Genomic DNA, 22,817 nt, shown 5'->3' on the forward strand with positions numbered 1-22,817 from the left:
CATCATATGTAACTATCACCTAAAATCTATATTAAAAGATTTTAGGCTGTGATGAGGAATGCAAAGTCTCTAAAGATTTGAAAAGCTTGATGAAAGATAACTGGAGAGGCTATGCCTAAGTATAGTTTAAAAGGAGAAGAAATCTATATATACGTGTAGAGAAGAATTATTATCGTTGAAGCAATTTCTGCATTACTAGTCACTGTTTTTCAAACTCTAGTACAGAAAAATGTCTTAATTTTATGGAAACAAATTTTTCCTAGCTTTCTGTTGCAGAAATTAGGTTTCTTTACTAGATGGAAAGGCTGAAATAAATAACTCCAATTAAGGAGGAGAGGAGGGAAACTATGACTGCTTTATCTGAAGGATTCTAGTTACTGGCTTTTAATCTTTCTGGAATAATTTGTTTATTCGATGGAAATCAAATGCCATGGGACTAGAATTAAAAAAAAAAAAAAAAAGTAGATCATGTTAAATTGTGAAGGGAATTCTCAGATTTTTCAGAAATAAGTCACAGTCTAATTGTCACAAACTTTGTGATAGCTTCCCCAAAATAAACCAAAAAAGCTGTTGCAAATGGCAAGGTAAATTCAAGGAATTATATAAGGTTTTATTTTGGTACTCTTATCAGAGGTACTGTGATAAAAGATCAAGAACCTTCTCTGTAGGAAGTGTAGGAAAAAGAGCAGTGTAGATGGGCCTTTTGTAAATTAGTGGTTGGATGGTAAGAAAAATGGATGTTAAAAAAAACCCAAACAAGCATGTGTGCATGTATTAACACAGATACACAGACACATGTATGTGTGTGTATGTATATTTATACGTGGTATATTTTTTTTTGTATTGTCTGGTACATCTTACCATTACTGGAGCCTTCTCATGTGCAGTGAGAATACTCTGTTGATGTAGTAATTTCCAGAAGTACTGTGCTCCCAGCATACACCAGTGCTGTTTCTGTACTTCAGAGTTCTGTACTTTATGTACTTGAAAACGTACTGCAAATACATAGAATCACTGAATGGTTTGAATTGGAAGGGACCTTGAAGATCATCTAGTTCCAGTCTCCCTGCCATGGGCAAGGATACTTTCCACTGTCAGATCAGGCTGCTCAAAGCTCTATGCAACCTGGCCGTGAACATTTCCAGGGATGGGGCATCCAAGACTTCTCTGAGCAACCTGTTCCAGTGGCACACCACCTTCACTGTAAAGAATTTCTTCCCAATATCTAATCTAAATCTTTTCTCTTTCATCAAAGCTGTTGCCCCTCATCCTATCACTACACTCTGATAAAGAGCCCCTCCACAGCTTTCTTGTAGTATGGAAGGCTACTGTGAGGTCTTCATGGAGCCTTCTTCTCGAGGCTGAAAAAGCCCAACTCTCTCAGCCTTTCTTCATAGGGGAGATGCTCCAACCCTTTGATCATCTTCATGGCTCTCCTCTGCATTCGCTCTAACAGATCCACGTCCTTCCTGTGCTGAGGACTCCAGAACCAAAAACAGGACTCTAGGTGAGGTCTCATGAGGGCAGGGTAGGGAGGCAGAATCACCTGCTACTCATACTTCTTTTGATGCAGCCCAGGATACATTTGGCTTTCTCTGCTGTAAGCTCACATTGTGGACTCATTTTGAGCTTCTCATGCACCAGCATCCCGAATTCTTTCTCTTCAGGGCTAGTCCCAATCCATTTTCTGCCCAGCCTGTGTTTGTGCTTGGGATTGCCCTGACTCAGATGCAGGAACCTGCACCTGGCCTTCTTGAATTTCATGAGGTTTGCACAGTCCCACCTCTCAAGCCTGTACACGTCTGTCTGGATGGCAGCCCTTGCCTTCAGTGTGTCAGCTGTGCCTGATATATTTACATGTGTGTATGTATGTAGAAATGCTTTTTCTTGAAATCATGGTGACAATTTTCCTTTTCCTCTGCTGTTGTCCCCTCAGTCCTCCAGGAAAAAAAAAACCACAAAGAGATAAAAATATGGATTGAAATTTATAATGTGAAAATAATAAAGTTAGTTAACCCTTAAAATAAACTTAGGATTTATTCCTGAGAATTTTTATGTGAGGAACTATTTCAGGGTAGCTTTTGCCTGCGAAAAGAGAATACATAATGGAGAAAGCAGTTTTGTACACTGGTATGTACTTTATAGATAGATGCTAAATATATGTTTTACAAAAAGAAGCTATGTAATTTCACATTTTAAATACACATGGTAGGTTTTCTTTGGTTGTATCTTTTCAGATGAGGATGATAATGACAGCAGGACTCTTGCATTATAATCATTCCTCCTTCAGGAAGGAACAACAACTTACCAGAAAGCCTATACTCATCTCATAGTTAATTACCTTCCCCAATTAGTATTTTTATAGAAAACTTTTCATCTGTTGTTATGTCTGTAAAGAATTTTCTTTATTTATAAAAAAAGCTGTTATTGTCAACCAATTTTTCAATCTTTATTCAAATTCCTTAAGTTAAGGTAAATACAGACATTTAAGACATACGTGTTTAAAAAAAACCCTCAACTTTGTCCCTGTATTTTTTTAGTCTTCTTAAACATCTTCTGTCAGAAAGTCTAACACAGTTTAATCTATCCAAAACAATAAGCTTTCAGTCTGTAGAAGCAAGACAGTTCTTATTCTGAACAGATACAGCTTGGTCTTGCTGTCAGTACATGTTGTATAGTGCTTGAATGGCCCTATTGTCCTCTTGTGCACTCAAAGTGACTGAATTTATCTTTCAAAGTGGAGTATTTCTTTCTTCCCTGTACCAATTCCCACTTCTGTTTCTGAAGGAGAGAACAAGACGGGACTCCTGAAAGCATATAATTCTGAACCTTGAAAATTAGGTTCCAGTGTACCTGTCACTCACAAAGACTGATTTATTCCAAGTGTTGTACAGTTACCCTAAAGAGTTTGAACCATTACAGAAATAACTTCACTTTGATGTACCAATCAAATTGGTTAATTTACCACCACCTTCAGTTCTGAAAAGTATATTACTCTCTACTAATTTCTTAACTTTCTGACATTCCTCACACTGCAATTCAATACTCTTAAGTTCTTATGCATTTGCTGAATTTAAAATACAAATTATTCTCTTTTCAGTGGGATTGTTTATACATTGGGTATGTGTGCAAATTTTGGCGTGTTGGTGCTCCAGCTAGCGTTAAAAGACTTTCAAATTAATGCATTTAGCTTCTAGAGTGCTATCTTAGTTCGGTGTTAAGTTCAGTACAGGAAAGGTTGGTGTCTGTCTTCATAGGCAGAAATGTGTGCAATCATTGGCCTGTAGACTGCTTCCATGCAGCCGGCTCCATTTGCTTCAAGGAAAGTGGGTGCAGATAACTGTCTGAAGGCATAAAAAAGAGGAGACTGACAAGAATATGGGATACGGATTTTCAAAAAGGAACAATATGGAAACAGTTGAATAAAGTTTAGTTACCATTTCTTTTCTCTAATGTCATTTAATGAAATTCTCAGTTATTAGGCAATAAAACTCAACATACATGTGCAGAAAGAACTACTTTTTGTATAATTGCTGTTTGGCAGATTTATGAAGTAGGATGCTGCGAAGGCATATATGTTTATCAGTGTTTCCAAAATGTGTGCATTTGAGAGAGCCTCACAATACCTCAGTGGACGTTTTATTTCCCAACTATTCTAATGTAAGATTGATTTTTATTTAGGGACATTGTTCCATACAGAGGAGAAGAGATAAATTGTTTCAGTTTAAGGCAAAAATGCTTAGCATATCTAATAATTGAGTTATGGATGACCCTTTGTCTATTTTAGCTGCTGTACAGGCATTTTTTTCAAAGAAGTTTTTCACATGTTAAGTTCATGTAATACATCAGGAGAAATGACCAACCGAAGGTTTAAGAAATAATTTTATATTATATAATGTTACATAATGTTTATTGTATAAGTATTATTTGGTCACTAAAGCATGATTTAAGCTAGATAATTCCATAGTTTTTTTCAACTTTTTTTTTTACCTTAGTCACAGTATGCATTTTTAATCCTACTAATAATCAGGTAAGGTGATTCTAGCAATTAGAAGTGTAGTGTTTGGACAAAATTTAATATAGGTTTGCCTATCTGTTAATAAATCTGAAGGAGCTTGTGTGCTGTGGCCAAAATGTATATTACTGACCTTGGATATTTTCAGCCATATGGATTCAATTGTTTTGCACATATTTGATTCTTGGATGATAAAACATTTAACTCTTATTATCTTTGCCCTAGGATTTTAAGACAGGATTTGGTATTACTTTAATTCCTATGAATGTGGCAAATGTAAAACATGTGGATCGGACTGCAAAACAATCTTTTGAAATAATTACTCCTTATAAAAGCTTTAGGTGAGAACTTTAATATTAACGTTACAAAGTATACAAATATGTTACGCACTGAAATACTTGGTTCTTACTAAAGTGACTTACCTATTTGGATGAAAAGATAATGTTTTTATTGAGAATACTCAGCACTTTTTTAAAAAACAGAAGGATTTTCTTTTCTTTGTTTTGTTGTGTGTTTAATCTGTTACCTCTCTGACTAGATATCTTATGCCTGCAGATTCATATATTTATGTAGAGCTCTTTGTTCATTCTGTGCAAGGGCAGCAGAAAAAAAAGTCACTTAAACAAATGGACTCCATCTTAAAGAATAATAAACTGCAGTAGTGAAATAATGCTACATCCACTTAATGTTAAGCATTTTACTGAAAAAGAAAAGAATCGCTCATGTGCTATCCCTTGTAGGAATCCTCCATTGAAATAAGTAGAAAGCTTCACTTTGGCTGATGCTGTGACTTGTAGTGATTTTTAAGAAAATAAAAGTATTTGCAAGTTAAAGCGTTTTCTCAAGTGTTGTAGTGTTTCTTAAATTAAAACTTAGTAATGCAAGAGTAGAAGAAATCTCTTTGTTCTCTTGGGCTTGCTAAATGTTAGCAAAGAAGTTCCTTTCATTTTTAGTCAACTAGAGTAGCAGGTAAATTAGTCATGATCAATGGCTGGAACCTGTGGCTACTGGGTACATAGTTCTCTGATTCTCTCTAAGCCATTACCATGTTGTTGTTTGGTTATTATTATTTATGTTTTTCAAAAAGATCAATTTAAATTAAAAGCTTGTGTTGGCTGATGTAGTTAGCAAGTCTGTTTTTACTCCTGAGTAATTCTCTGTGTTTCCTTACATCATTCTAAGCTTTTGTTAAAGTTCAGGCTTTAAGTTTAGTGTACAGTAACATAAAAAGATTGAAAGTAACTCGGGAACGTAAATCAAATGTTAGAAAAGCTGTGTAGCTCATGCTACTAGAGGTTTTTTTGAAAACTAAACACAAAACCAGATGGAGTTTTCATTTACTGAAAACACAAAACAATACATTCCATCTTAGTATTTATACCTGTGTAGAGGAAGATTTTTTGACTGTGATTTCAGGTGTAAATGTAATAAATAAGAGACACTACAGACTATGTTTAATTGGCCTTTAAAATAAAGATCAATAACACAGAAAAGTCAATTGTTTCAGCTTTACAGCAGAATCAGAAAGAGAGAAACAAGACTGGATTGAAGCACTGCAGCAATCAATAGCAGAAACTCTGTCTGATTATGAAGTAGCTGAGAAGATTTGGTTCAATGAGTCCAACAGGAGCTGTGCTGACTGTAAAGCTCCCAGTCCTGACTGGGCATCCATCAATCTCTGTGTTGTCATTTGTAAGAAGTGTGCAGGTAGAGTAATTAATGATAGGCTGTATGGGTTCTACAAAATGTCATATTTGCATATCTGTGTATGTCCTTGAATTGGCTTTTTTCATTTTTACAATGCCATCCTTGTGAAAATTTTGATAAACAGAAAGTGAACATAAAGTGAACATAACTTTTTTTTTTTAATAGCAAGGTCATCCTATTGTAAAGCACTTCCATGCTTAAATGACAGGTCTATAAGGTGATTGGTTGCCTTCAGGTGACTAATCCTTCACAGTTAGTGGAAATTATGACACAAACACTTTGTGGGAAATGACTGGCTTTTGCAAGGCTGAATGTCAAAGTATAATGATTTTCAGGGTACAGTTTTTGGGTATTGCTACATCAGGGCATATTTTAGGGATGGCTTTTTAAAATACTACTAAAAATCTATTTCTGTCATGTATTAGATTTAAATATGTGCTTAAGCAGTATATTCAGGGAAACAGTTTATAACTCTAGGCTTTCTTTCCAAAAACCCTTCCAAAGTATTCCAGATGAGACAGCGTTCTTTGTTAATTCATTACTTTCAAATGCAATCAATTTCTTTTCATTTTGGGTTTTTTTTCGGTGCTTTTGTTTTATGCTCAAATGTCAAACCCATTCTTTTTAAAAAATAGTCAGAATATATCAGTCTTCATTAAATTTATTTGTTATCTCAGCTTTATTTAAGTAAAAATACTTCTGGATTTTCAGGACAGCACAGATCTTTAGGACCAAGAGATTCAAAGGTCCGGAGTCTAAAAATGGATGCCAGCATTTGGAGCAATGAACTTATTGAGGTATTCTAACTCTTTGTTCCATCTTGAAAACTGTGTGGATAAGAGTTACTGCTTTACTCTCAAGAAATCAGAACATATAGCTACTAAACAACATGCTGCTGTTACATTAAACTTGATATATCCAGGAATAACGTATGTTAGTGTCATGCAAAATATTTATTTGTTTTGATAATTATATGTACAATTTATCTTAGTATTTTTCCAAGAACCTTTTTTTTTTTTGAGGGAAAAAGAAAGAGAATACTTTTTGAGAGCAATCATGATGGCCAATATTGGAAAGGGGAGCCATTATTGAAGAGTAAAGAAACTTCTTGCTACCAGTTTAGTTACTTGAGGTTAAAAAGTGGTGCTGGTAGAGAGATTTGAGTCGTTAGTGTGTTAAAACATGTGCTAGTCTTCTCAGACCTTCTACTGGTATGTCTAATATGTATTGAAATATAACTGGTTAGCCTTATTTGCTGTTGATGGTAAATGATGACTACAGACTTAGTTTGTGTATGACCATAGACAGTGACTGAGAGAGCCTTCTGTGTCATACAGATAATTTTCTTTTCTTTAAGATGTTTCTTTTCCAACTTTTAGCAGCTTGAAACTATTTAGAAGCCAGCTTCATACTCTTCATACTATTTGGCTTTTTTTTCTTGCACCTCATCCAGCTCTTTATCATCATTGGAAATAAGAGGGCGAATAGTTTTTGGGCAGGAAATCTTCCTGCAGAAGAAGAGCTGCATATGGATGCCTCTGCAGAAAAAAGGATAGCATTCATTACACAAAAATACAAAGAAGGAAAATTCAGGAAAGCACCTTTTTCATACAGAACCAAGGAGCAGCTGAATAAGGTAATACTAGAATGGGTAAGCCCATACCATACATTTTCTATTGTATTGTATCTGTGTGCAATTTGTTCATCTTGTTAACCTGGTGAGAAATAAATTCAGAATCTTGAGAGGCATTCTCAGAGAGCTGAGTAGTGTTGTTTTGGGGCCTTTACAGGCATCATTGCAAGATGTCTTAGTTCCTAGTTCTTCCAGTCAGTTTTTTTGTAGGCGGTTATGGTACCTACATGGTGTCTGTGCTATGTCCTCCAGAGCCATCAATGAATATGGATCTTTATTTTTTTCAAGTACACGCTCTAGGGGTGCAAATTCCCACTTTGCTGCTTTGGATTCCTTTATTTGTTTTTGATATCTTATCTGTCTGAATTCTAACATTCCAGTACTTCAGATAAGTCAGTGTTATCAATGGTGAAAGTAGCTCATGCATGCTTACATAGTAGCCTGTAGCTAATTGGAAATGAAATAAGCTAAAGTTAGTGATGAGAATTGTGTGTTTTCAGTGTTTCTTTTGCACAAATAAAAATAAATTCTTTAAAGTTAAAAAATGGAAGATGCTAATTATGATTATCAATTTCTTTGTAAGTTTTGATGTCCATTTGACTGTTGATTTCAGAGTTGTTAAGGATTTGTGAATATAGAGGAGTTTAAGTACACATATATTACTATGCTATGCATTCAATTACATGAGTAAAATAATCTCAGTGGGTATTCGGAGATTGTGTGGAGGCAGTAATATTTAAAAGTTATTGTGGTTTGAACTAAAGAAGTCTCATTTGTTCAGTGGTTATTGTGTCAAAAAGGAAGAGTTATTTTCCATGTGTTTTATTATATAAGTTGTATTTTGAGGAGAATTTTTTACATAAATGAACAACAAGCTTCACCCTGAGTTCATAGAATCATAGAATCATAGAATGGAAGAGACCCATAGACCAACCCATCATAGGTTGGAAGAGACCCACCGGATCATCGAGTCCAACCATTCCTATCCGACACTAAAACATGCCCCTTAGCACCTTGTCCACCCGTGCCTTAAACACCTCCAGGGAAGGTGACTCAACCACCTCCCTGGGCAACCTGTTCCAGTGCCCAATGACCCTTTCTGTGAAGAATTTTTTCCTAATGTCCAGCCTAAACCTCCCCTGGCGGAGCTTGAGGCCATTCCCTCTTGTCTTGTCCCCTGTCACTTGGGAGAAGAGGCCAGCACCCTCCTCTCTCCAACCTCCTTTCAGGTAGTTATAGAGAGCAATGAGGTCTCCCCTCAGCCTCCTCTTCTCCAGGCTAAACAACCCCAGCTCTCTCAGCCGTTCCTCATAAGGCCTGTTCTCCAGCCCCTTCACCAGCTTTGTTGCTCTTCTCTGGACTCGCTCCAGAGCCTCAACATCCTTCTTGTGGTGAGGGGCCCAGAACTGAACACAGGATTCGAGGAGCGGTTTCACCAGTGCCGAGTACAGAGGGAGAATAACCTCCCTGGACCTGCTGGTCATGCCGTTTCTGATCCAAGCCAAGATGCCATTGGCCTTCTTGGCCACCTGGGCACACTGCCGGCTCATGTTCAGTTGCTGTCAACCAACACCCCCAGGTCCCTCTCCTCCAGGCAGCTTTCTAGACAGACTTCTCCTAGTCTGTAGCACTGCACAGGGTTGTTGTGCCCCAAGTGCAGGACCCAGAATTTGGCCTTGTTAAACCTCATGCCATTGGACTCTGCCCAGCGGTCCAGCCTGTTCAGATCCCTTTGCAGAGCCTCCCTACCCTCCAGCAGATCGACACTTCCACCCAGCTTAGAGTCGTCCGCAAACTTGCTAAGGGTGCACTCAATGCCTTCATCCAGGTCATTGATAAAGACATTGAAGAGGGCTGGACCCAGCACTGAGCCCTGGGGAACCCCACTTGTCACTGGCCTCCAGCTGGATTTCACACCATTTACCACCACTCTCTGGGCCTGGCCATCCAACCAGTTTTCCATGCAGGAGAGTGTGCGCCTCTCCAGGCCAGAGGCTGACAGTTTCTCAAGCAGAACGCTGTGAGAAACTGTGTCAAAGGCTTTGCTGAAGTCCAGGAAGACCACATCCACAGCCTTTCCCTCATCCAGTAGTCGAGTCACTTTGTCATAGAAGGCGATCAGGTTAGTTTGGCAAGACTTGCTTTTTGTGAACCCGTGTTGACTGGGCCTGATCACCCGGTTCTCTTGCATGTGCTTCATGATAGCTCTCAAGATCACCTGTTCCATGACTTTCCCTGGCACTGAGGTCAGACTGACAGTCCTGTAGTTTCCTGGGTCCTCCCTGCGACCCTTCTTGTAGATGGGCACAACATCAGCCAGCCTCCAGTCCAGTGGGACTTCCCCAGTCTTCCAGGACTGTTGGAAGATGATGGAAAGGGGTTTGGCCAGCACATCTGCCAGCTCCTTCAATACCCTTGGATGAATCCCATCCGGCCCCATAGACTTGTGACTGTCTAGTCGGGCTAGCAAGGCTCTGACCGCCTCCTCTTGGATCATGGGAGCCTCATTTTGCTCCTCTAGCTCCTGGGTTTGTACACAGATGGAAAGACTTTCTTTGCAATTAAAGACTGAGGCAAAGAAGGCATTAAGTACCTCAGCCTTTTCCTCATCCCCTGTCACTGTTGTTCCTTCTGCGTCCAATAGGGACTTTATGGTCTCCCTAGTCCTCCTTTTATTATTTATATGTTTATAGAAGGTTTTTTGTTATCTTTCACAGACTTTGCCAATCTGATTTCTAGTTGAGCCTTAGCCCTTCTGATTTTTTCTCTACACAATCTCACTTCCCTCCTGTGTCCTCCCAAGAGGCCCGTCCCCTCTTCCAGAGCCCATAAACATTTCTCTTCTTCTTGATATCACTCAAGATCTCTCTGTTCAACCAAGCTGGTTTTCTCCCCGCCGGCTTCTTTTCCGGAACATGGGGATGGCTTTCTCCTGAGCTGCTAGGATTTCCTTTTTGAAGAGCTCCCAGCCCTCCTGGGCTCCCTTGCCCTTAAGTACTGTCTCCCATGAGACTTTGCCAACCAGCCTTCTGAAGAGTTCATTATGTTGCATTAATTCATATTATCTTTCCCATGTGAAACTTGTGACAGCAACATCTTACAGGGTTTAGGTTGATGCTGGTTTTGGATTTTTGTTTTTTGTTGTTGCTCCTTTTTTCTAGATTCAGACCATGCTTCATGATTCCTGCTGCTTCTCAATGTTTATGGTCTTTGAAAATGCAGGGAAACTATATTGGAGGTGAAAGGATTTGCATATAAATTATACATACTTGTTGCCAATAACTTTCTAATTGATACAGACTTATTTTCCCTCTCTGCAATAAGGCTCTGTGTGCTGCCGTAGTTAAACAAGATGTGCTAGAAACTCTGATGTTGTTATTTAGTGGGGCTGATGCTATGTGTGCCACTGGAGACCCTGTCTACAGTACTCCATACTTATTAGCCAAGAAAGCTGGACAAAGACTACAAATGGAATTCCTGTACCATAATAAGTTCTCAGGTAGGTTATATTCTCTTTGTTTTCATCTTCTAATTTTATATTGAGCAGATGTGAAGGAAGGAATTAAGAAAAATTTGCATTGAATTGAACTGTGTTATAGGGGAGGAGGAGTTATGTTGTTAACTGTATTTCAGCAGGAAGGGTATGTAATAGTGTACGTTTACTTTTAATTTGCTCAGGTATCAAGTTTAGGACTTAAAAAATTAATAAAAAAGTCAACAGATCTAATATCCTGTTTATAGCACAGAAATAAAACGTGATCTACTCTGCCAATATTATCAGGCTTTTACCAGTAAATACACTGATTGTGTGCTGTATACAGGGTATATACAATTAACAAGTATCCAAAGTATTTTTTGGGGTCTTTGTTTTTTTCTTAAAAATTATTTAAATTGATACCGACCTCCCTGCACCTGCTTCACACAGACAGACCTGTTTCTTCACAAACTCTCCTCCCAAGATAAAACTCACCTGTAAAATGATCTATCCCAGCAAGCTATCTTTTATTTTTCAGATCACAGCTCTTGTTAAAGCTTGGAGCACATGCTAAACTTCGTCCTTGAAAGTCAACTGGTTGCAGTGTGTGACTGTTATGGTGCTCTTGAAAACAGAAAGCTATTATTGAAAATAAATAAATAAAAAAAATTGTAGAGGATGGATGTGAATGTGCTTACCTTTTAAAAAGGCTGTAGTGTATCCTAAGCAGCCTGAGAACAAAAGTTCACATAATGATTTACACATTGCTCTATCACAAGTGCCTGGCGCTGGATTTTCAGTTATTGGGCTCAGCCACTGTGTAAACATGCAGCTGTGGTTTTTGCTACCTATGCTCTCATGTGGTCCTAAGGCACAGAGAAAAGTTTGCTTGTATTGGCTCTATCTCTCCTGCTTCTAGCCTTACAGCCAAGGCAGCATCATCACTTTCTGGTGCTACTTGGTTCTTCTCTTTGGTGAAAGGTCATAGCAGGTTGACAGTGATTCTTCAGATCTGTCTGTGTGCTGCCAGAGTTGGTGGGAAACTTCTAGATAAGTCTTCAAGAGAAACAGCTCCCTTCTGTTGAAGAATAATACAGAAGGAATGAAAATAAAAGCCTAAAACACAAGTAAACTGTACATTAGATTACACTGGTGAGTACTGGTAGGCAATGTTGCAAGAAATGTGAAGAAGTGTTTTATTATGAATATGTAAGAATTTTACGCTAGTTATAAAAATAAATCAAGATGTATCTGTGCTGTAGTACAGATATTATGGAGCAACTGCATATTTACAGATACATGGTTAGAAGATCTGTGGTGAAATGGTTATAGCTGATATAGCTGAAGTTCTGTAGGTTACTTAACTCTTTTATCTTTTAATAGATTTCCCAAACTATGATGCTCGTTTTGAAAGTGGTGTCTCTGAAGATTCTTCACATTCTACCTTTCTTTGTGAATTCTTATACAAAGTTTCTTCTAATACTGCTAAGCTCATTACAGAGAAGAAATTAAAAGAAGGTATTTAACTTTTACTTTATGCATTTGAATAATACATGAATATGTATGGTTTGGAGAAATTTGGTTCTATTTAAATTCTTTTTAAAGTATAAAATGTCTTTGATATGATATATCCTCGTTTGATTAGGTAGACTTCTTTCAGATAAAGAAAATATTAATTGTCTTGATTCAGTAGTTGACACAGGAAAAAAAAAGAACTACCGAAAATTCATTCAGTTAACAACAATTCTTGATAAATAAAAAAAACTTCTCACTCTAATTACATTTAGATGGATGTTGTCAAAAAATCAGTTTCTGTCTAAAATGATAATATTCCAGAAATCGCTTAGAAGTATCACTGAGTTTTTAGTAAGAGTCCAAATGGGTAATACCTAGGATATTTCTCAAGCTCACACATTTTAAAAAGTATTCCAAGTGGAAATGAGCACTTCCAAAAACTTTATGACAAATTGAGTTTTGTGGGGTGAGAAATGTATGTATGTCACATTAGATATACATATTCTTGTGTTTATATCTGTCTTCAGTGACTCTTTGAGAGATGCTGTCTGATATTTTCCTTAGCTCCTTTCTTTTCCCTTTGGATCTCCAGTTGTGTTCCTATATTTTTGTCCCATCTAAACAAGCAAATGGTGTGGATTTAGAAAATCCGTGCTGATTTATGGTTGAGTTCATTGCTCCTAAAGTCTTGATTTGACAACCTGTGTCAGTATATGAATATTTTTATATGATTATGTCCATATTTCCATGCTGTATGCCTTTAATATCTTTAGTAGAGATTAAATCATGTTAAAACACACAACTCTTCTTCAAATGTGCTTTTGAAGAATCTTTGTTATTGTGAGTCCAGAATCTTGAAAGCATTGGTTGATCAGCCGAACTAATGCCTGATTTCCCAGCAACTTTGCAGTTGCTAATGAAGACAACTGTTTTGGCAGAGGACTGTTACTGGACAGGATTTTCTTGAGGCTTGTTCTGAAACTGTGCTGAGCTTATTCAGGAAAGAAAGGGATAACCACAAACCTTACTACTACTAGCTCTAAGTACAGACCTTGTCTTCTGTGCTGTGGGTATCTATATATTCATTTAAAAAAGCAAATAAAACAGACTCCACTAAGAGAAGTAGACAGCATATACAAGGCAATACTACCGATCTCTTCTAGAATCATAGAATCAGAGAATAACCAGGTTGGAAGAGACCCACCGGATCATCGAGTCCAACCATTCCTATCCAACACTAAATCATGCCCCTTAGCACCTCGTCCACCCGTGCCTTAAACACCTCCAGGGAAGGTGACTCAACCACCTCCCTGGGCAGCCTGTTCCAGTGCCCAATGACCCTTTCTGTGAAAAATTTTTTCCTGATGTCCAGCCTAAATCTCCTCTGGCGGAGCTTGAGGCCATTCCCTCTTGTCCTGTCGCTTGTCACTTGGGAGAAGAGGCCAGCACCCTCCTCTCTCCAACCTCCTTTCAGGTAGTTATAGAGAGCAATGAGGTCTCCCCTCAGCCTCCTCTTCTCCAGGCTAAACAACCCCAGCTCTCTCAGCCGTTTCTCTTAAGGCCTGTTCTCCAGCCCCTTCACCAGCTTTGTTGCTAACACAATAGTGTGTTAGAATTGCTGTGTAATTTTGGCAGTACCTGTATAGATTGAAGATTTAGCTATAAAGACTCACAAAAATGTCTTCTGTGGTAGATTTGGGGGATATGCAGTGAGAGTGAGCATTACTGCTAGGATGTCCTAAAAGTATTTATGAAGAAAGGTCTCAGACCACTGAATTTTGAATGTCTTATATCGTAAGTTTTTTAGTGGACAGAAATGAAGCTGTTTTGAAAGTTTGTAGTCTATTGCTTAACATTGCACTTAGTACTTGGAGGAGCACACTGTAATGGAAAGGAACTAGATTTTCCTCAGCTCAGGTTTTGGCCTTTGAAATTGTTATAGTGTCTTGTAGATGGTAGCTGTTCTGCTGTTTGTTTTTTGGGGAACTTTTGGAGGGATTGTTTGTTTGCTTTGTTTTTACACTAATGTTGAATTACTCATGGGTTTGTCAGAGCTGATGTTTCTGGGATGGGTGTTTTACAGATACACAGGAAGGTAGGTTTCCCTAACAATTTGTGGTTCGAGAAGACAAATGACGAAAGGGACAAAAGAGGAAGATGTAATAATAACATTCTTTCAGCAGCAGCAAAAAAACCCCAACAACGCAGTTTTGAATTGGAAAACCCTGTTAGCCAAGGGTTCTAATATATCTCAGCCATGTGTAAGAAGTAGTTTCGTTGAAGAGATATTTTTGCTATTTAAAACATAAAACACTTAGTTTTTTTTCCCTTCTGTGCTGATTTTTTTCCCCTGCATCAAGAACTGTCTCTATATTTCCAGGAAGTAGTATGGAATACCTGTATTGCAGATAGGTGGAATAGGTGGGAATATTTTTTTTTCCTTCTCACTGTTTTTAGAAAATAATTTAATGGTTAGAGTACTAATATGTGGCAGATAAACAGTTTAAGTTCCTTCCTTTGCCTGTAAAGATTCAAGTAAGAATGTTGCATTACCCAAAAAAGGGACCTAGATGTTTAGTTCCAGAGAAAAGAAAGATGCTCTCCGGTTGAAGCTGCTCTGACTTGCTGCAAAATAATTGAGTTCTCACTGGACCAGAGAGAAAGCACCATTCCTTCACTGGGGATTACAGCACTTGTCTAAATTTTGGGCCCTGTCCCAAAGTAGAACCAGCTTTCAATCTACTGATTTATTTATTTATTTTAATTCTGTTTGTCAAAAGGGCTGCAAGCCAGAATGCTGTTGTCTAATCGTTAAACTAGAGCTAAGTTCTTCCTCAGTGTTATGAATCTCTTAGGCATTTGTCAGTCTTTCCTTTAGTGCCAAGGGCTGGGAATTTAAGTGCTGCGTTTATTCTTGCAGAAAACTGTTGATTGTTCTGTTGGCTGAGCCCTAATGATAAAAGGACACTCAAGAAATCATTCAGTGCTGTGGATTTGAACCCAGGTTTTATAACAACTAGGTAGGACACCTGGAAATACAGGCAGTTTTTTCATTATATGGATTTCAGATAGTGCAGGAGAGAGTAAGCTAGTGTTGAGTGTGCTTTCCATTATAGCAGCATCAGTAGTTTCAGCAAGAGGGTGTAACTTATGAGGAAAGTTCTTGTTAAATAACTGCTGTTGAAGATCAGCAGCAAGAGATCTCAAACATTGGTGCTGTTGTGATGCAGTGGATCAAATAGTAAAGTTTTAGAGGTTTAGTGCCTCAGGTTTGGGTTTTTGCTTCTGTTTTTAGTGTAAAAGATTTTATGGAGCCCTGTTGAAAGCCTTGACATTCCAAAATCATCTTTGAGAGTTGTAACTGTTTAATGCATATTGAAGTGATGAGCTGTTTTGTAGAACAACCTTTTGGGCATGGGGAGGAGCAAAGCTACAAAAGACCCTAAACAATCAAAACATTTTGGTGTTCAACCGCTGTACACCTATACATTTTCAAACTCTTTATCTTATCTTTATTTTAGGTTTTAAAATGTGTATTTAGACAGAACATAATAAACGTAGATAGCAAGTGGCATGATACAAATAAACAGTAATAAAATATTACAGAGATTTTTATAAAACATGCATAAATCATATAGCTAATAATAGAAAAAACTAATTGGATACTAAGTATTGCCAAACTACAACTGCAGTTCATTTTTTTTTGTTTGATATTTTTTGTCTATTTATTTCCAGAGCTGTTTTACCAAATTCTCACGAGAACTTTACCAGAATATTTGCAGCTTTATAGGAATTTTGAGACTGTAAAAATAAACATTTTCTATTAGGACTTGCTTCCCTACAGGGATGGGAACAGAAGCACCTTCAAATAATGTTCTAAGAATTAAATGTAAGCTGGAATGATTGTATGAATAGTTTGAGTAACAAATGGTCATTCAGATGCTGTGTCATGTGCTGTATTTATATTGTAGGCTTATAAGAGAGAGCAGACATTTGGTTTTAACTAGAAGTACCAAACAATAGTTTTAACTATCTCTGCAGATTTTTTCCCTCCACGTCAAAGTTATTTGAAGATAGAATTATTAACATGGTAATTTAACCATGCTTAGCCACTGTAAATTGTTACATGTTTAAAGCACCCTTCAAATGTTAGCATTCTGTAAACTGCAGTGTTGCTAAATAAATTTACCCTTGCCAGGTATATGTGTGAAAAACAACAAGATGGATCTCCAATTCATTCTAATGTGAACACAACATCCTGAAATGACTATAGCTACTGCCTGTCTACTTGTAGGATGTATCCGTTTATCTCTCCCAACATACAGGAATAAATTCTGTAGAGTTTCGTTACTATCTGACACTTGGGCATGCAGAAGGAGACTACTGAGCTCAACCACTGATGTACCTGGGAAGGGTTGTTCTGTTAGTTTTTCTTTCTGTCATGTGGTCATCTTCTACTATTTTGGCAACGCATTTTAAAGTAATCATATTAAATAACACAACTTCTGACAGTGTTTTGCCTGTAGTGTACAATGGATACAAGTTCTGGCACATATGACACCTTTTTCCTGGATTATTAGAAAGGCTTAAATTCTTTTCCTTGATCTTTTGACAGTGAGTGGGCACCCAAGCATTACTAGACAATGGAAGACAGATTGAGACAGGTTTGGCTTCTAGTTCCAGTAACATGTGAGATAGAGTAGGCCTTTTTTGCTGCTGCACACCATGATTCACTCACTCATTTTGCTGGCAGCTCTTACCAGAATATGTTGTTATTGTAGCTTTCAGTGTTTCTATCTTTGTAGCATGTTTTGGTTTTGCTTCTCAAACTCTCTTCTATTAAACACCTAATATAGCACTATGCATTGTTAAATTCCACACCAAGTTAAGTGAAAGGTCTTTACAATGGTGGAGTTAACTTGTGAAGAGATTTAATCTACCCATAAAATAAAAATAAGAGTGTTATATTTGAAATATTCTTTTCTTAAATTACCATGTGCTAGAGTTTCTGTAGTTTAAGTAGTATGAATGCAGACATAGAATTCCTGGCCCACTGAAGTCAATGAGACTGAGATTTTATCATAAATGTATTACTGTTACAACAGAGCTGTGCATCTTATGAGTCAACTTCTATAGGAAGAGGTAATTTTTATTATGCTAACTGACTTTTCTATTATTTCTTCAATCATAGAATGCAACAAAAGATGGTGCGCTTTGGAAAGTGGCTTTCTGAGCTACTATGAAAATGATAAAACTACCTCTCCTCATGGTATGATTGACATCAGTGAAGTTATCTGTCTTGCATTGCACAAGTCAGACGTCTTTTCAAATAGAGGGTAGGTTCCAAAATTAATATTTCAATGAACAAATTCGGATATTTAAAAGACTTTATCCTGAATTTTCAGAGCTGTTGGTTTGTTCCTGAGTTTTGAACATTCAGTTTATTGAAAAAGCTGAATTGTTTTCTGTTAACTTCAAGAAATAAGTTCTAAGTGGTATTCTGGATTTTTTTTATAGTGGTATAATGAAAATGTTAGGGTAATTTAAAAGGGCAGCATAAATTAGATACATCTGTTTCTTATTAAAACCGTAATACCTATTCTCAGTGCTTAAAAGGTTACATGATGATAAATTGAACAATTAATTCTCATTTTTCTTTCTTGGATTGACCTCTGCCTCATACCAAAACTCTTGCTTTGTTTCTTCCTGATGATAGTGCAGCAGATTAGAATTCTCTGCAGTGCTTTCATTTTTGGTCACTGATCTATCAGACTTTGAAACCCATTCTTTGTTCTGCAGCTGAGGGCAGCAGTGTAACTGTTCAGCTTTGTGTTAGTTTGAATATAACAACTTTTCTTGTGGTCTTGTTTTTCTTTTATAACTCTTTCATATCCCATTTGTACATTAAAAACATAATGTGGAGATTTGCCTAAATCTGAGTTGCATCCTAGTGATACTTGGTTTCTTTAGAGCAACATTTTTGTTTAAACTATGCTTTGGATCTGTATAAAAAACTTCATAACACTTAATTTTAAATTTCTTTGTGTGTGTATGTAAAATAACAATATCTTTCTACGTTATAATACAATTATAACGCAGCAATAGTGTCTGCAAAGAAAACAGTCTATTCAGTAAGCTTCTGGAAAAGAGAACAAGAAAAAGGACTCTACTACAGAGATAAAGGGCATTCAGAGGAGAGAAATACTGAAACATGATGATGACTCAACATGCTATAAAATACAGTGGAGATAGCCTTTGCAATTTTGCAATAGCATAGCTTTGTGGTATCCAGAAAAAAGAAAAATACCACTTTCTTCTGCTGCTGCCAAGTCTAACCTACTGCTTGCTCCATCTCCAAATGGTTCTACTTTAGCATAATACCTAGATTAAAAGCATGTTGGCTGAATAATTCACTTTTAGGGAATGGCTAACCTCCTTCTGTGCTTTACCTGCAATTAGGTAGTTTTATCAGAAACTTCACTGAATTTGATATTTCATCTAGTGAAATAATTGGCTCTTAAAATGTCTCCTCTACTAGTCAGAGTTAAGTATTTATATATAATTTTCAAAGTGGTTGTTGAAAATGAAATAACTGACTCCTGTTTAGTTCTCTAGGTTTAGACAAATCTCAGTCTTCAGCATTGAAAGGAAAAAGCATAATCTGTCTATTCAGATTCTAGGAAGAGATCACAGATGAAATCATGCTATAAATTGGTGAACCATAATTTATAAGTTAAAGACTGATCATAAGTCCACCAAGATATTTACTTTCCAAATGCCACCCCAATTTCAACTGGTTTGCTTTTTCTTCTTGTTACTTTCCTTATTTTTTGTCAGTTAAAAATGGAAAAGCAAGGCCAACTGTTTAAATATTATATACGTCTTAAAAAGAAAAATAACCCCAAAATCTTGAAAGAACTTCTTGAGCTATAGCAGCTTCAAAGGGCAGTTATGCATATGACAGAACAGGACTCTTCTTGGTTGTGGCAAGTGATAAAAGGAGAGGCAGTGACCATGCATTTCAGCTTAGGAGTTTCAGACTGGATGATTGGAAAAAGGCCTTTTCGTTAAAAGGGTGGTGGAGAATAGAAGCAGGTTGCTGACAGAAATAGTAGTCTCCATCCTCAAATGTTTTCAAGGTTTTTCTTTGCTGTTCTGTTCTATGGTTAGTAATAGTCCCACTTTGAGCAGGATATCTAGGTATGAGTGACATCTGGAAGTCCGTTTGAGCCAATGGTCCTATAATTGTGTGGTAAATTGTTTACAGCTTCCCATTCAATGAGTTGTTCTGCTTATATTAAACATGAACAAAATGTTTAGAATGCAACACAAAAATATACTTGCTGAAATAACATGTACATAAACATTTTTATTAATTTCAGAGTTAATGAAAAAACAGTTATGCAGTAACCCCTAAACACATATTATCAAAAAGCCCTTTGATCATTTTGTGTTATAAAATTTTCCTTTATTAGCTGTCTTGTACCTGTAAGATTGGAGGAGAAATGCAGATAGGTTCCGTTCCATAGGTATGAAATAGTGAAAAAGTAGAGAGGGAAATGGGACTCACATGTGTCTACTGTTACAAAGACTAACTACAGCTGCCTTTTTCCTCTTACTTGCTTTAGGGACATCTTTACATTTGAAATCTACTTAATGTCAGAACGTGTTTTTCTGTTTGGAGCTGAAACTGCATATTCACAAAGAAAATGGACTTCGGCGATAGCTAAGGTAATACAGATAATTGTCTTTTACAGTTAGGCCAGAAGCCTTTTCACAAAGAATAAAGTGTCATTGTTAGCTTAAAATCCTCTGAGAAGCCATTCTTGATACGCATTGATCTATCTTGTGTGTAAAATTTTCCTGTGCAGCAGCATGGCATAAATTCTGTGATTTAATATTTGAAATAATAAGATAAAATGGAAAAGGAATCACAGCAACTTTTTAATGCCAACCTTAAAAATATATTAAAGGTGCTCTAGCATAAAGACATATACTATATGAATTTATTTCAGCTAAGTTTTTTATGCTTGCAATTCTGTTCTTTTATTTGCTGAAACAGAATTCATAAAGCAGTACTGTATTTTATGCTGTATATTATACAGTACTGCATGCTAGTAGTCACATTACTAATTAAATCAATTTTAGTTTAAAAAGCAAAACTGTTTGAACTGTAGAGTATGAATGGAGAAAATACATTCCACTTGATTTTATAATTTAAATTCAGTACATTTATGGGTTTATGAATGATAAATCTGAAAGTCTTGCATTTTTACTGTGACTTGGATCTTACAGATTTGCAATTTCTTGATTTTGTTTTAGGGTTGTTTTTTTGGGGGGGTGTAAAGGGTTTCCTTCCTTCATCTGACTCACCCCATTTTCTTTGGTAGCATTTTGTTCCCCCTGTGGCTGAATGCTTGTTAGAGAGAGACTGTGAGCTGATTGGCCAGCTGTACTACAAAGATTGCCACAACCTGGATCAGTGGAAAAAAGGCTGGTTTGCTATAGAGAAGTCAAGCCTTTATTTTTGTCTTGAAATGGAGGATGCTCAAGAAGATTGCATGTATCTGAGGAGGTTGCAAGAACTAAGTAAGAATTTTGCTTAACATCTAGAATTCAGGAAGTACTGTATGGAATTAATCTGTTAAGGACATTTCTATTACATTTTATAGTCATAAACATAAGGGAGCTCTGTAACTATTTCTTTGCTTAGGTCAGATGCTCTTCCAACTTTCTTCTAAATATGAAGTTGGTAAATTTCTGTCTTGGATTCTTTTCACTACTTAGTGGCACACGCTAGAGAGATTTTTCACAGCTTCATAATGAATGAAGACAATTTCTGTTCCAGTTACAGCAGTTTCTTACAAGAGTACAGAATTGAATAATAATATATGACCTTTTGGGATGTCTCATATTTTTGACAGGGCAGAAATACTCACTGCAGAACAGGTTCTCAAGATGATTGACAGGCCTAGTTTTAAAATACTGAAATGTACTGGAAAAATTATAATTCTCTTGGAAAACTATTTTGGAAACTGTAATAGACTTCTCTTTTTTTCTGATACTAAAAATATTTTTTGCTCAATATCGTGACATGGAAAGATAAGAGTATGTGTACAAATGGTCTTCTAAGATCAATTTTATATCATTAGCTGTAATTATTCTCTGAATCTCTTTGGGCATATCTGCTCTACTTGTGTTTATATTGAACACGGCAATATGTTATGTAGGAAAGTAAAAATAAATTGAGGTTTTATATAAAAATAAAATAGAGAAGGTGGTTTAGCTTTTTATTGATGATCCTTTTTATAAATGCTGTCAGATTGTGGACTGTTCTGCAGGAACTTGCCTAAATGCCACCGGGCTTTCTACTGTTTATTTACTGCCATCTTACATTTACTGTGAGTTACAGCATGAAAGTGGTTTTTAATCAGGAATGTTTTTATGCCTCTAGCTATCATTTAAATTGTGAATACTTTTTGATCTTGATAAAGATTTAAAAAATAAAGCAGGAGGGAGAACTGCTTCTGATGTTAGTTTTGACAATGCAACTATAATTGCTCCTACCCTAAACATATGAACATCCAAAATCTGTGTATATCTCAAGTATAGAAATGAAATACGCATTTAGCTTTCAGTTGAAAACTGGTTTTGCTTGGGTTTTGATATTTAATTATTAGCTGTATAACAGAGTTGTATTTCTTGGAAATAGTATATTTACATAGTCCTGTCTTTTCTTTGATTTCTGGTTTCCCCAAAATAAACATATTCCACTATTAAGACTGAATTGTATGACTGATACTTGCCAAAAGATGAATCATCAGTGGAAGTATAGTCGATTACCTTCTTGATGATTGAATGAGTAAATGTGAATGAGGCCAGCAATATGTGTGATACAAAAGCATCATATAATGTGCACTGGAATGTTATTCACCTTCATTAATACTCAGGACTTTACTGTCTCAGGGTATTAGTTGATATAAGATGTGGTTTATATGTAAGTCCTCGACTTTGTAAGAGTTAACTATTCAGAGTTTTGGATTAGTAAACAATACATTTAATTTACCGGTTTTAGTATAGTGCACAGTATATTTTTGCAAGCACTATTCCTGGAAACTGTCCAGAAGTATTTTCTCTATTATGTGTAATATAGGGGTTTTGCAGGGTGCTTTTTTTGGGGAGGAGTAGCATAAGGCAACATAAAGAAAGGGTGGCAGTGATCTTCACGGTATAACATACAATTCATGTTATGTTATTGTAAATACCTACAGCCATTAGGGTGCAAGTAAATTAATGAACTCAAAAATCCAGCTTACTTCTGAATCATAATGTCTTCATAAACTTGTAAATGTAAGTTAAATTTTAATATACTAAAACACTATTTGTTTATATTAAGAAGTACCTGTTTAACCTTTCTTTATTATTTTATTTATTAATTTTTCTTGTAAATGTGAGTATATTTTCATATTTTG

General features: G+C 36.5%; 1 protein-coding gene across 1 annotated transcript in view; it reads left to right on the forward strand.

The window, feature by feature from the left end:
• ARAP2 (ArfGAP with RhoGAP domain, ankyrin repeat and PH domain 2) overlaps nt 1-22,817 on the forward strand; it is a 138,059-nt gene that overhangs the window by 54,659 nt on the left and 60,583 nt on the right. The window contains exons 10-18 of the mRNA XM_069856192.1: nt 4,241-4,356; nt 5,523-5,722; nt 6,434-6,519; nt 7,176-7,358; nt 10,680-10,854; nt 12,214-12,348; nt 17,537-17,681; nt 19,974-20,076; nt 20,736-20,934. Of these exons, the coding sequence (XP_069712293.1) occupies nt 4,241-4,356; nt 5,523-5,722; nt 6,434-6,519; nt 7,176-7,358; nt 10,680-10,854; nt 12,214-12,348; nt 17,537-17,681; nt 19,974-20,076; nt 20,736-20,934 (1,342 nt within the window). The remainder of the gene's footprint in view (nt 1-4,240; nt 4,357-5,522; nt 5,723-6,433; nt 6,520-7,175; nt 7,359-10,679; nt 10,855-12,213; nt 12,349-17,536; nt 17,682-19,973; nt 20,077-20,735; nt 20,935-22,817) is intronic.

The sequence above is a fragment of the Phaenicophaeus curvirostris genome, chromosome 4 (assembly GCF_032191515.1).
Source record: "Phaenicophaeus curvirostris isolate KB17595 chromosome 4, BPBGC_Pcur_1.0, whole genome shotgun sequence".
Taxonomy (NCBI): Eukaryota; Metazoa; Chordata; class Aves; order Cuculiformes; family Cuculidae; genus Phaenicophaeus; species Phaenicophaeus curvirostris.